At 43.4% G+C, this 15,158-nt stretch overlaps 1 protein-coding gene across 1 annotated transcript in view; it reads left to right on the plus strand.

Annotated features, from left to right (window-relative positions):
- The first annotated feature begins 3,481 nt into the window (after positions 1 to 3,481).
- L2HGDH (L-2-hydroxyglutarate dehydrogenase) overlaps positions 3,482 to 15,158 on the plus strand; it is an 18,063-nt gene continuing 6,386 nt past the window's right edge. Inside the window, exons 1-6 of the mRNA XM_032775782.2 lie at positions 3,482 to 3,564; positions 8,513 to 8,675; positions 9,440 to 9,474; positions 11,297 to 11,464; positions 12,182 to 12,339; positions 12,475 to 12,606. Coding sequence (XP_032631673.2) covers positions 8,519 to 8,675; positions 9,440 to 9,474; positions 11,297 to 11,464; positions 12,182 to 12,339; positions 12,475 to 12,606 — 650 coding nt within the window. The 5' untranslated portion in view covers positions 3,482 to 3,564; positions 8,513 to 8,518. The remainder of the gene's footprint in view (positions 3,565 to 8,512; positions 8,676 to 9,439; positions 9,475 to 11,296; positions 11,465 to 12,181; positions 12,340 to 12,474; positions 12,607 to 15,158) is intronic.

A 15,158-nucleotide genomic window follows, 5' to 3' on the forward strand; every position in this document is an offset into this window, starting at 1 on the left:
AGCTGGTAAATAGGAACACTTGGAATCTTGCGACACACCAAGGCCTGTTTTCTATCCAGACTTTGAAACAAGAAAGACTAAGCACCCTTTTTTTGCTGTTTGTTCTTCAGCTAAGTAAGAAGAACTTGCAAATACAGCTGCATTGCTAATGACCAATCTCCTGCCACTAAGTGCTTATGCAGAATCCCCAAACAGGGAGCATAGGGCCTGAGGAATCCCAAGAGGATAAATCAAACTACTGACTTAGAATAGTGTGACCTAATGTGTGTGGATAATGCTTAAACAGCTGAATGCATTAAATAGACACCTCAGCTGATAGGCCATTTATATATTAAAGTATTTAATGCCCTTGTCTTACCATGAATCTGAAGAGAGGAGGCTATCAGTTGCGTGGGTAAGTGAATGGGCATAAGATTCAGGCACCAACATTTTAAGGGGGAGATTGTGTAACCTTTTTTGAATAAGAAATTAAATTTGGTCAATAAAAGTACTCTTGGAATGCGCCTCTCTCTCCTCCATTTCACTTCCCAAGAGAGAAGAAGTAACAGTCAGGCCTGGTTCACAAATGCTTGAAAGGCTTTTGCAGAGACAAGCAGGGCTGCCAGTATGCGAGATATTCAGAATTGTACTGGCAGTGGAGTACAGTGAGGCTTTTTAGGATCATTTCATTTTAAGAGTTAGTGTTAACATTGAGAAAGTCTGGACTGATGTTTACACAATTGTGGCGTGTAAGGGGTGGCACCCACCTCTCGTGAGTGCCCCTGGTTGAGTGTGTGGGTGCCTGCAGTTTTCTCAATTTCTTGGCTCACAGTGCCCCCTATCCACCACTGCGCTTGTCAGGAGGGTCTTTGGTGACTCAGCCCTTCAGCCAAGTCAGTCACATTCTATGCAAACAAACAAAACAAACCCCTTCTGCGGTACGCTGTCCGAACAGGCGTATCTCAAAGCCCTCAGTAATGTCCTGTAGCTCTCCCTGGGCTCAGTCCTTTCACAGTCCAACAGGGCCTATCATGGTAGCCCTCCATTGGCAACGTCTTGTAACCCTCCCCGGGCTCCAGTCTTCAGTCTGACCAACAGGGCCTATCTCAGTGCCCTAGTTGGCCAGCTGACGTGTGAAGGTTCCTGCTCTGGGATGGGATGGCACAACACCCCTGGGACTTCCTTGCTGGAGGCTCTTTGCCTGCCCTTTAGTCCTCTGAATCCGACTGTCCAGCTGGCTGAGGCTCAGTTCAGCCTCCTTCCAGGGGAGTAACAGTTCCATGTACAGTCCCTTCCCTGGGCCTGTCTACACTCCCTTCTTTCAGGGCACAATCACTTTCTCACTAGCTGTTGGGGGATGCAGCACCCAAGCCCACCCACTATTCCAGGTCCCAGCCCAGGGACCCTTTAAGTAACAGCTATGTGCCACATCTCTAACTAACTGCGATTCCCTGGGCCATTTCCCCATAGCCTATCTTAATTGAGTCTTGATAGCCAGCCAGAAGCTATTCCCTTGCTTCCCCAGTTCTCTGCCAGCAACTACCTGCCTTAACCCTTGCAGCCCCTGCAGCCAGCCAGGAGCATCTCTTGCTCCCCTGGACCCTGCAAGCAGACTCATCTATCCAGCCCTTTCAGCTCCTTGTGTATGAATCCACTGGGCCCTGAATGACTGCTCCCTGCAGCCTCTCTCAGTGACTGTGTCCCACACAGCCACGCTAAGCAGCTTGGAGGAGAATGAAAGGAGGAATCTCCTGGAGTGGAATGCTATTGCATCTTATTACTGTAGAATCTAACTGGGGCACAGCCTTAAATTGATCATTTTTCTGATGACTGAAAGAATTAAGGTAGTGTATGAATGTAAGAGATGTGGGAACATGTATTTTAATAGCCTAACTTCTCTCTTTATTTAGCATGCCATCAGAGTGGACGTAACAGTGGTGTTATTCATAGTGGAATTTACTACACACCTGGATCTCTGAAAGCTAAATTGTGCGTGCAGGGTGCAGCCCTCTGCTATGAATACTGTGACCAAAAGGGAATTCCATACAAACAGTGTGGCAAGGTACAGTAGCTCCCACATCTTCTCTCTCTCTGACTTTGGAAACTGTGACTGTATGATGTATACAATGTAACAATACCACACACTCTATTGTGGTAATTTCACCCAGGGAATATTTTGGTGTGAACATAAGTGTACATGGACACGGTTAAATCCTGCAAAGTGAGTGTGCTCTTGCCATCTTTTTGCAGGAACTCACATTAATTCCTCCCTTGGGCCCATACATTGCAAGGCAATGGTCTGCTGAGGTGAGGTGACGACGTCTGCAGTTTAGACTCCATATTAGCACACCCCACTGTGTGTCTTTCTTTCTTTCCCTCCATATACGTCTCAAACTCTCTTCCTGCTGGGTTAAGTTAAATGTTATTTTTAAAAGCTTCCCAACAGGATTTAAAACCATATCTCCCTGCCTCCTTCACACTCTTAAGCTTTGGCATTATGGCACTAGTTGCAAATGTCTTCCATAAGGGGTCAGTTAAATTGTTTGTAAAGACCTTTTTTTCACACTTCCTTTAAGTGCGGCAGTGCTCTCTGAGGCTATGTCTACACGACAGACCTTACAGCGGCAGTGTCATCACTCTATGCTGAAGGGAGAGAGCTCTCCCACTGGCGTAATATAAACACACACCTCCCTCCCCCCCCGCAATGAGCGGCAGTAGCTATATCGTTGGGAGAGTGTCTCCCACTGACATAGCACTATCCACACCATCACTTATGTCAGTGAAACTTATGTCAGGCAGGGATTTTTTTTTCACACCCCGACAGACAAAAGTTTTACTGACAAAAGTGCTAGTGCTGACAAAGCCTGAGTATTGGTATGTGTTGTGTCATTAATGCACTCAACAGTAGCTTTTCCTTTGCACTTTCATGCACTGTGTCATGGAGCATGGGGGAGTCGGGGCCCTGCACCCTCATCTTCCTGCGATTCACCATGACTCTCAGCCAGCCAGTAAAACAGAAGATTTATTTAGACAACAGGAACACAGTCCAAAACAGGTTTTGCAGGCACAGACAACAGGATCCTCCCCAGTTAGGTCCATCTTGGGGTCCCAGGAGCATCAAAAGCCCCCTTGGGGGGTCAGAGCCCTGTCTGTGCTTCCCTCCATTCCCCAGCCACCTCCTGAAACTCCTCTCTCTCCAGCCTTTGTTCAGCTTCCTGGGCAGAGGTGTCACCTGGCCTCTAACCCCTTCCTGGGTTCTCAGATTACATGCTTAGGTATCCTCCCTCAGGCCAGTCTCCCCTCCCCCAATGCAGATCGTCCTCCCAGGCCAACACCCCCGCCCTCCCTCAGCATTCACAGACTACAGTAAGAACAGTCCCAGTTTGTCACACACTGCAAATCCCTTCATTACCATGTTGATGTCTCTCACGAACTCTGTCACCCTTTCTGAAGCTAATAGTAGCTGTTGAACAAGAAGAAATTCCAAGACTCAAAGCACTGTATGAGAGAGGGCTGCTGAACAATGTCAGAGATCTGAAACTGATAAGTGCAAAAGAAATACAAGCAAAGGAGCCCTTTTGCAGGGTAAGTTGCTAATTATTCTTAAATGAAATGAAAAGCATTAGTTTATCAAAGTGATCTGTTATATTCTCTTTAACATAAACCCTAGATGACGCTGCCCCTGTGGCAGTCTCAGTGGGTGATGTGTTCAAAGGAATGCCTGAAATCCCAATGGTATAAAAACTGCCAGCAAAAAGGAATTCATTTATAGTACAGAAATATTTAGCACAAAACCAACCCTACATATGTGTACCTCTTTAAAGAAATGATACTAGCCATGTTTTTAGGAAATGTTCTCCTAGCCCAATTTTAGGAGACGCTGCAAAACCTTCCTTCTTGAAACCTCCACCATTGACATCTTCTTGCCCCCAAAAAACCCCTACAAAATCCTGCCCCCCCAAAACCCCTCCCTAAGTAGAATTTTTGCCCCCAAAAGGGCAAAGTGCCAGAAATTCCATGAAGTCTTCTTGGGGCTTTGCTATGGCTGTTGATTTTCTATGAAGGCTCTCAGATATTGTGGTGATGGGTGGTAGTATAAACCCCTAAGATAGATGGATTTGACTGGAGTGGAGAAGGGGACCTGACTTCTCCCACCACCTTCTACACCAGTCCCTGTGATTCCTATTCTTATCCTGACTCATAATATTTCCTTCTTCCTTGGGTAAAAGAATCAGAACCTTTCCCCAGGAGCCTTCTTTAGTCCAGAGATCAAATGTCACCTAAAGAAAGAAACAAAATTGAAGGGGTTAGATCCCTGTTGAGAAAGTTATTTCCGGGGTTCTAGTTTGAACAATCTGTTTCCACACACCCTATCACTGATATAAACACATCTCTCTATTTGTCCTGACAACATGGTGCCTCCCAGCTGCTCCAAACTGGTGGTCCATATTATTCCTGTGGGGAAACCTGGACTTTCTGATCTACCTTTGGTGACTCCAAACACATCTGCCAAGCAAGGAGGAGAGAGGACAAAAAAAACCAAAACCACTAGCGGGAGATGAAAAAAGTTAGGGTGCTTACCTAGTAGGCTGCTTTCTTTCCCAACTATATTTTGAGGGATGATATGGACTTGCTGCTGTTCTAATTGCAAGTGATAGTCCTGTTCTGTCACACCAGACAATATCTTTACATTAAAGAAAGCAAGTAGTATTTCACCTCATGATGCTTCTCGGGGGTACCCAGGATTGTGAGGCACCTCACTACCACCTGTCCTTAGCAGGAGGATGCCTTGTCTGTGCCTGCTGTGGATCAGCTCAAGGCTCCACTGGCCATGGGGAATACAAGCACTCCCCTCTAGGCATCCACAGGCCCTGCTTTCCAGGTTAGCGATGGGCACACTATAACCTCCGAGCATGCCCCGGGAGTCTCCAGCCCCTGCTCCACTGGACAGTCCTAATATTCACTGCTCCCAAGGAGGCAATATACCCCAGCTTACCAGTTTTACCTTAGATCGTAGCTCCAGTTAATACAGAGCATTTAGATATGGCTGTAGTGAAAACAAGAAAAGGTTTATTTTAACAAAGGGTAGAGGTTCAAATGATAGCAAGTATAGTTATTGGAAACAAATGATTACATGTAAAATAAAATCATAATCTGCATTCTAGAGTTTACACTTATTTAACAAGGTGCTCTCATGTCTAAGTCTTGTTCACCCAAAGATCCCTGCAGCGTTTTACAGCCAGGTTGCCTGTGACCCTCCATTCAGAAGGCAAACACACTGTCAGCTTGCTTCCTAGGTGAAGAATCCTGGATGTCTCTTTGCAACCCCAGCTATATCAACACAGTGCCTTGATCTTTATTCATAAACCGGACACCTTCCTGTAGATTTTGCAGTCTCTTTTTTCTCACAATCTTAATTACCTTGTGGCTCAGTATGCAAATAAGCCTCTGTTGTGAAGCAGACAATACATATATGGCCAAACAAGGTGTCAGTTACCCCTACATGAAAGGAATCTGTCCAAAGCATGTTGCCTGCCTCAGCTCCTGGGGAATTCTGTGCCAAAAAATTAAAAATTCTGCACGCAATATTTTAAATTTCTGCATATTGTATTTGTCAGAATAACAATATAATCACACTGGTTTCAATTATTTTAGTCATTTATTTCAAAATACCTGTCAGTAAGTATGTCTGTAACAATACAGACAACAGAAAAGATTCAGGAATTTTTTTTCGACAAATAGATTCCTTACTAGACATATTAATACAGAACCTTGAGTAATAATTCTTTTAAGCTACAATACAGAACCCCCCATGTTTCCCGCACCCCTCAGAAGCAGTGCAAACGCTTGGGGGAGTTAGGGGTAAGAGGGGAGCTGAGCGAGAGGGAAGTAATTGCTGGGAAGGAGATTGGGAGTGAACTTGAAGGGATGTTGGGTGTGGGTTGGAGAAGTATGGAACAGGTTTTCTGGGGGGAAGGGATTGTTAGGGAGATGGAGAGCCTCATCCATGCAGACCCTGGCAGATCCCTAGCCTCTTCCATTCAGTCAGGCACATCTGCCCCTGTCCCCGGGAGTCCCTGCTCCCCCACTCCTCATTCAGCCAGAAATATCTGCATATGTCCCTGTATACCCCCACTCTCCCTGTCCCCGTGTGGCCCTGCATCATTGTGGTCCCCATTCAGCCAGGCATAGCTTCCCATCCATGTGTCTTCCTGCACACACCCTATCCCCGTGTGGCCCTGCACCCCCTCGTTCAATGTTTTCACCCCAATAGCTCCTGTGCCCTCGCCCCAGTCTATTCCCCTTGCCAGCCTTTCTGGACTCCAGTTTGTGTGACCGCCCCCCAGCAGCCCCGTGTGTCCCATTCTCTCTGTCCCCCTCGTATCCTTTGCCTCCTCACCTGGCCCCTTAGGCAGGGCGCTCTGAGGAAGGCGGCCTCTCTTCCTCCCCCTCTGAGGCTGGTTGCTCAGGCCTGTAAGCCAGATGCCCTTTACCTGTGGATGAAAGGTATAACTGACGCATGACCCCTCCCGCAGCTTTCTTTCGCCTCCCCATCAGAATCAGTTATTCTGTGGTGTGGGGAATGTAATTTCCAGTATAGATACCTAACTCCTTAAATATTATCCATACCATACATTTCAAAATGTTTATAATGGCCAGTGAGCTACTGGCTCTCATTAGAGACCTTACATGCCACCCTTTGGAGAACTAATATGCATGTATCTGGCTATGGGGATCCTGGTGCCTCCCTATGCATCTCCCGTGCCCTATGCCAGTGGACACCAAGCAATCCCTGCATCACACACCTACAGCCTAAAACAGTGAGTCTCAAATAGTGACTTGAGCCAAAATAGACTCTTCTGTAATATTGATGTACCCAGGGTTGGATAGTTGGCCATTAGAAAGCTTTCCCCGTGGAGTGGGAATGGTTACCAATCAGTAGTTAGGCTTTCCTCTCCCCAATTCAGAGCTCCTGTGTGTGAATTTTTGCTGAGAGGATCTTTTCTCTATATAATAGTCCTATTTAAAGCCCTACTTAATTTGCGATGTTGCAGATCCTGCACTATTTAACTTCCATCGTAATTTTGACAGCGGGAGTGCCAGCCGCCCCGGGACTGACAACAGAGGCTCCCACTGTCAGCCCTGGACTCCTGCTGTCACCTTTTCCAAATTATCACAAATAATAAGGGTCCATTATTACTTTTCCGTGATTTTCCATGTCTTGTCCAGAACTCAGCTGCAATTATTTGACAGTCATCCCACAATTCAAGTAGGGCCTTAATCATGTGCAGTAGCAGTGAAGCTGTGTAGCAAGTGCAAATCTCTATTCAGCTGGACGCACACAGTTTTGATTCAAACCAGTTTGAATGTAGTCAGTTTTTGTGCTAGAATTGTTACATAACACTTTGCTCTCGCATGTATTTCTTTACTGTAGGAGGAGATCAGAAATGTGGTCAGCCTGTTAGTTTCAAGACTTTTTATTACTGTTTCTTTTGTTGAAAGAAAAATTGGGAGGGAAACATCCCTGTATCATTTCACCTAAAAGTTTTCTGCTGTTGAAGTGGTTTGTGTGGGTGATTGCTTAGAGGTTATTGTAGTCATCTAGATTTATGTGGTAAAAAGACACAGACAAAAACCTGTGCAAAAGAGACTCTTAGTATTACCTTAATTTAGCTTTTGTGGCTATTGTGTAAAATATATAGAAATATATGCGTGCATTAATAATTTGGCTAAGCATTTAGCTCTGCAAATGATTAGAATCAAGTGGGTCTGATTCAGTGCACGCTGGTATCCTGTGTTGATTCCCATTATCTTGAGTTGATTCCCAACATCCTGAACAGAAGAGAACTGGCACAATATATTAATTATAAAGAGTGCATTGCTCTGTGTATCTGTGTATATGAACAAAATTAATCAAAAGGAAACTTAAAACTGCATTATGGGTTTGAATCTTATTCTGTTTATCTATCTAAGGTTTCTGAGCACTTCACAGTCTTTAATATATGTATCCCAACAGCTCTGTGAGGTAGGGAAGTGCTGTTATCCCCATTTTCCAGATGGGGAGCTAAGGCATGGCTGTGTTCCTTACCAGTGCACTGAAAGAAATCAGTCATACAGGAAACTGAGTCCCTTTGATGCAAAGATAACCATGTGCCAGTGCGTGACATAAGAATTTCACCCACTTTGCTTGGGCTCATGATAGTTATTCTAGGTGCTAGTTATTCTTTGGCATAGGAAAGTCCAGTTTTGGGAACAGACTAGTATTTCTGACATCCAGTTCAGGGAGTAACTTACAGCAGAGGTGATGTAATTGGCTTTTAGTGACAGGAAGCACTAGAAACAACTACACTTTAGGGAAAATGCCCAGTGTGGCCATATGCACATTATATTGCACTGTCTGTGATACAGGATTATACCACCCTGGAAGCAAGGGTTATATAACTTGATTTATAACTGAGAGCCATTCAGAGGCACACATCTTAATTACCCACCAAACTATTTTTTTTCTGTAATTCATCCAATACCACTTTAGGGTGTGATGGCCCTTGATTCCCCATACACTGGCATTGTGAATTACAGACAAGTGGCCCTGTCCTATGCAGAAGATTTCCAGGAAGTGGGTGGTGCAGTCTTGACTGATTTTGAAGTAACAAACCTGGAGATGGCTAAAGAAAGTCCTTCAGAAAGTGAAGACGGTAAGCACTGCCTCTTCTCTCTTTCTTGTAACTCTGCAATCTGTTTTCATAACAAATTTTGCCCTAAGGCCTTTATTGCAACTAAAAGTACTTGAAAGTGCTGTAACTACTTTTTTTTCACATATTTTTGAAGCTCTCTTTTCAGTAGTAATTTTGTCTCTGGGCTAAATATATCATGTCAGCTGGGATATTTCATCAAATTGAACAAGCCCACTTTTTTTCCAGGGCAGATTACTTTTAAGAAGAAAAGTTATAATTTTCAACAAAAACGAGGAGTCTTTGTGGCACCTTAGAGACTAACAAATAAATTTGTTAGTTTCTAAGGTGCAACAAAGACTTCTCGTTGTTTTTTCTGGTACAGACTAACACGGCTACCTCTCTGAAACTTATAATTTTCAAGTGCATATAGAAAAAATGTCCAGTAAAATAGGACTCTCTCTTAGGTGAAACAAGTTATTTTCTCAGGATAGTTTCTGGCAGCTGAATATTGGGTGCACATGCTTATAATTGCTCTTTGCGTCTGTCTTGAAGAGCAAACTGGGTCTACTTCAGATACAGATCTCAGAATGTGGAAAGGGGTAATACAATATATGAAGGAAACAGAAACTGGTTAGGTTTATATATATGAATCCCATCAGAACAATGCTTGCTGCATAGTCTGAGGTTCCCCGGTTGGACTCCAATCCTGAAAAGTTGGCTGTGCTATCGGTTTTCTTTTTCTAGCATGGATTCGATTAACCTTTTTATATCTAATTCTCTTGCAGGGATAAAATATCCAGTTGTTGTTAGAAACTCTAAGGTAAGAATTAAGCCTAATATTGAATTGATTAATAGGAAAAAAATCTGCTGCATTTCTTCTTGGGAGTTACTGGCATGCTGTGAAAAACTAATCATATAATTCAAAAAACACTAAAACGTTGATAACATTGGACATGCTGTGCTAGATAATACAATACCTGTTATGAAGGCAAACTGACATGGTACGCATCTGGCTAGGATCATGTTAAGATTTTACTGTAGATAGTAATGATATTAAAATGTGTTGCATACTCTTTGTTTCATTCAGTTGACTGGTCTGTATTTGATCATTTAGGCCTTTTGTCTTGCTTGTTTTGCTTTCCAACCACTATCTTACCCACTTGTCTTTAGCTGTTGAAACTGCTTCTGAATTATTTTACCTGGAAGCTCATTGGGTTCCCATCTGTGTTCGATTCCTTAGTTCTCTGGATGTTTGTTTCATCCAGTTTTTTCTTTGATATTTTTAAATTTCTTATTCTTTAGTTTAATGCATCGTGCTTAGTTTCCAGTAAGCACCCTATCAGTGCGTTTCTCGATAGTAATAATCATGACATTTTAATTCTAGCTGATAACCAATTTTAGACTTAACGTTTATTGTATGTAAATGCCTGGGGGCTAAAATTTGGAGTGCTAATCTTCAATTATCTCATTATAGATTTTTGCCTGACATGATATTTTAGTGCAGTTTGATTATGAGGTTTGATTGTTCAGAAATTTCTTTTTCAGGTTTGTCCTTCAGCTCCTGCCTCCACTATAATCAATTAAAATTACCAGGAAATATTTTTTATAACTTGAAAGCTATAAAGTATAATATAAAATGGTGTGTGGATTTTAATTATTATTGCAGCTCCGTTCGTGCTGCTTCTAATTGTGCCTCTTCCATTTTCATGAGTTAAAAAACAAACAAAAAAATCTTTCACGTTATGGGAACCCTTCCTCCCCCCCCCCCAAAAGAGTTTCCTCCGCAATAACTTTAAAGGCGACAGTTAGAATTTTTAATGTAAATAAGAATAAGAAACCCAGCACTTGAAAACAGAGTAATGCCAAATTACGTTTCCTCTATACAGTGTTGAATATGCAATCACATAGAGCTCTTGAATATGCAAACTATGAATTGACACTGCCTTTAGAATTGTAGGTTTCAGAATTGTAGCTTCTCACAGTTCATGGAACGAAGTTGATTTTTGAGCCTAAAGAGATCCTTTAAAAAAACAGCCTTATTTAATCAAACACACGGTGGTTGGTTAAATATACCACTATCACAGAAACCAGCAACAAAAACCTGTCAGGGAGCTGCATGCTGGAATGGCACTAATATTCCTGATGTTTGAGTGAAATAAGGAAATTCCAAGGGGAAAGTTCATTTACCTGGAGGATCTAAATCTCTGATTTAGGCGTGATGGGTCTTATGTATTTGTGTATTATCACAGGCACATTTATTTGAGAGGGCAAACAGCAATGTTCCATGCATTGCACTTGAGGAAGGCAATCTAACAACTGATATATTAGTTATTTTTTTTTCCTATAAGGATTCTTCCAACTTTTTGTAAACTACTTGCTGTATTACCATTTTAGGAAGCCAGATGTAGAGGCACTGCCCTCTCTTTCAGGGTGGGGAAAGAAGGAAGAATATTTTCAAGAATTAAATAAAAATAAACTGCAAAAATGTTACCACTTCCAGCATGCAAAATACCTGATCTTTCAAAAGTGTGATTGTTGTTCTTTCTGATCCTGGCTTTTTTTTTTTTTGTGGTTTGTAGGTTAATTTTTCTTCATCTTCTTCATCTGTTGAATTTGTAGTTGTGGGGTTTGTTTTTTGGCAGGGAGAGGAAATCCGCTGTCAACATATCGTGACCTGTGCAGGTCTTTACTCGGACCGCCTGTCCGAAATCAGTGGATGCAGCCATGAGCCTCGCATTGTGCCCTTCCGTGGAGACTACTTGGTGTTAAAGCCAGAAAAATGCTATATGGTTAAAGGAAACATTTATCCAGTACGTACTATTCTGTGCATTTCACAATGTGAACTGAGTGCTGCTGACACAACTTCACGGTTTTGGGTAGTCTTTTTAAAAAAAATTAAGTATTGAATTGTTTAAATTAGAATTATGGCAGTCGACTTTCATTAGAGATGCCCAGATACATAATATACTCACTTGACATTTACCAGAATAGCTGAAGACAAAAGAACAAATTATAGTTATCACCCATCAGAGTAAAAGCAGCAGAGAGTCCTGTGGCACCTTATAGACTAACAGACATTTTGGAGCATGAGCTTTCGTGGGTGAATACCCACTTCATCAGATGGCATGCATCTGACGAAGTGGGTATTCACCCATGAAAGCTCATGCTCCAAAACGTCTGTTAGTCTATAAGGTGCCACAGGATTCTTTGCTGCTTTTACAGATCCAGACTAACACGGCTACCCCTCTGATACTACCCATCAGAGTGACTACTTGCCCAGTGTGAGAATAGTAATTACTTGGCAAGCGTGAGGATAATCTTGAAAGGCTGTAATAAACATTTTTTTCTCTTCTGTTATTATCTTTTGACTAACTTCTAAGTCCACAGTAAATCATAAATGTTTTCTCTGTGTCTCCTGGAAAGTGACTGACTTTCACATTCCTGAAAATGTTATTGGATCAAACAATTATGTTGTTGTCTCTAAATCTTCTTTTGAATGGAGTTACAGTTCTCGTTTTCCTCTGCAGGTTCCTGATCCTCAGTTTCCCTTTCTGGGAGTTCATTTCACACCAAGGATGGACGGCAGTGTTTGGCTTGGTCCTAATGCAGTGCTAGCCTTTAAGCGAGAGGGTTATAAATTGTATGACTTCAGTGCCAGAGACTTTATAGATGCAGTTGTATACAGGTAATATCTTCATTTCAGTATTTTTTTGTTTGGTTGATTTTTTGCTGAATGGAGGGGTCCACCACTTAGTATGCACTTAGTATGCAGGAGCCCTTTCTGTTATCTACAAATGTTGTTTTGTGTGTCTCTCTCTAGTGGTTTATGGAAACTGGTGTTCAGAAACGTCTCTTACGGAGTGAGTGAAATGTACAGAGCATGTTTCCTTAGTGCACAGGTGAAGCAACTTCAGAAGTTCATCCCTGAAGTTACCATCAGTGATATACTCAGGTAAAAATTTTCAGTTAGTAGAGTCTACGATCCCAAGTAGTGGGAGTGCTGCGGACACTGCACAGCAGAGACCCTGGTAGGGATCACTGCTCTGGTTTTTAACAACCTGTTCTCTTGGGAGCAACATTGATGGGGGTCTGGGAACTACAGCCTGCCCTCCATATGGGGGAGAATGTTGTGGTAATGTGGGGCTTTTGTGGGAAGATGAAAATGGGGGATGGTTGGAAAATTTGAGGGGTCAGAGGATCCTAGAGGAAGAACCCTGAGGTGCAAGATGGAAGAGGAAATCTCCTCTTTGTGGCTTATGCTCTTTTCCACCTAGTAAAGCAGCTTTAGTGGTTATTGTCTCTGACACAAAACCAGTAAGAATCTTCTGATTTTCTGATAGGCAGGGGAAGAATGTTAGGGTAAGCTACACTGCAACGTAAGCCTAGGATTCAGACTCAGGCTCAAGCCTAGCCCCCTCCCGTCTACACACAAATCATGCTAACCTAGGGCTCAGACCCAGGACCCCACAGAGGTGCAGGGTCCAAGCCTGAGTCAAGCATTCAAGCCCTAATGCTTTCCAGTGTAGCCGCCGCCCCGCTGGACTTGCGCTCTCAAAGTCTGCCAAAAGTATTCCACAGTTCCATGGGCCAACTTTCTTTGTCCTTTGGACAGTCAAATTTTCCCACATTGCAGAGCGAGAGCAACCATGTTTTGGAAGGGCGCTAGGAAGTCTGGGACATAGGTGGCTGGCCTTGGGCCAGCGTAATGCAATGTAGATGCCCAATCCCTAAGTTTCAGTAATTCCTGGGGGTTACAAATGAGTGTAGACACTCAAGCCCTAGGTTAACAAATCCATGGTCTTTTAACTTTAGTTCTCCTAAGCCTGGGTTTACACTGCAGTGTAGACATACCCTAGTGCAGTGTTTCTCAAATGCGGCCACCAGAGGCTTGTTTTGCGGCCATATCCTCCTGGGCTGTGATTGGTGGGGGAGCAGTGGCCCCTCTCCCAGGGCCACCAGTGGGGGTTTGGCCCTGTCCCCCCATGGAGACACAAACGCTGGAGGTGTAGGCAGCTGATGAATGCCCCACTTTCCCGAGGGCAGGTGGGCAGTCTTTAGCCACGGGGCTTTGGGTTCATCCAGGCTCTGGTCCCAGGCTCACCACCCACTCTGTCATCCTCACTCTGAGGTCACCAAAAAATTTGTTGTGAGAACCCCTGCTGTGGCTGGCCGGTGTCAGCTGACTTGAGCTCCAGTTACAGGGCCATTTAATTGCAATGTGGGTGCTCTGGCTGGAGTCAGGGCTCTGGGACCCTGTAGGGGGGGCGGGTCCCACAGGCCAGGCTCCACCCCAAACCCGAACAGCAACGGGTTGTGATGAAAGGCAAAAGATCAGACTGGAGGAAGGTTACAATTGAAGTTTCTTAGTGATCAGTTTTGGGACCAGTCTTATTCAATATTTGTATTAATGACCTTGACACAAAACGTAGGAGTGCGCTAATGAGATTTGCTGATAATATTAAGTTGGGAGGCACCATCAATACCAAGGAGGATCGGAACATTTCTCAGGAAGATCTGGGTGACCTTGAAGACTGGAGTGATAGAAATGGGATAAAATTCAAGAATACAAAGTGGAAGGTCATGTATTTGGGGTCTAATAATAAGGATTTCTGCTACAAACTGGGGGCTCGTTGGTTGAAAGCAACAGAGGAGGAGAGAGACCTGGGTGTGTGTGCCGATCACACGATGACAATGAACCACCAGTACTGATGTGGCTGGGAAAAAGGCAAATGTAAGCCTAGTATGTATTAGGTGAAGCATTTCCAGTAGATACAGAAGAGACTGGGTGTCTGGGCAACAAAATGGCAGATGAAATTCAGTGTTGTTAAATGCAAAGTAATGCACATTGGAAAGCATCATCCCAACTATCCATATAAAATGATAGGGTCTTGTCATGATATAATTCCCAACTCTGGACCTTAGCATCCAAAAGATTGGGTACAAGCATGAAAGCCTCCAAGCTTAATTACCAGCTTAGATCTGATAGGCTGCCACCAACCAGGAATTCCAGTGCCTGGTACACTTGGGTCCCCCAAAACTTCCCTGTGGGACCCCAAGACTCAGATGCCCTGAGTCTCCTAACAAAGGGAAATAAACCATTCCCCCCCATCTCTCTCCCACCCAGAATTCCTCTCTGGGCTAACGTGAGAGTTACTGATGCAACCTCTTTACATCACAATACCGAGAAGCCTGTCTCCTCTCTTCCACAAAGAGACAAACCCAAAGACAAGGAAACAGAAAAGATTCTCTCTATCTTCCCCCTTAGCTTCATCCCGCCCTGGGACACTAGGAGAGTTAAACACAGAGAGCAGTTTTTCCCCTCCCCCCCGTCTTTCCTTTCTACCACCAATTTCCTGGTGGGTCAACTAGAAAAAAAAATCAACAGGTCTTAAAAAGCAAAGCTTTTAATAAAAAAAAAGAAAGAATAGAATAACAGTTCTTTGTAATCTAGATGGTAAGATACAGGGTTTTCAACTTATAGAAAATGAATAAACAATAGAAAAG

The sequence above is a fragment of the Chelonoidis abingdonii genome, chromosome 4 (assembly GCF_003597395.2).
Source record: "Chelonoidis abingdonii isolate Lonesome George chromosome 4, CheloAbing_2.0, whole genome shotgun sequence".
Taxonomy (NCBI): Eukaryota; Metazoa; Chordata; order Testudines; family Testudinidae; genus Chelonoidis; species Chelonoidis abingdonii.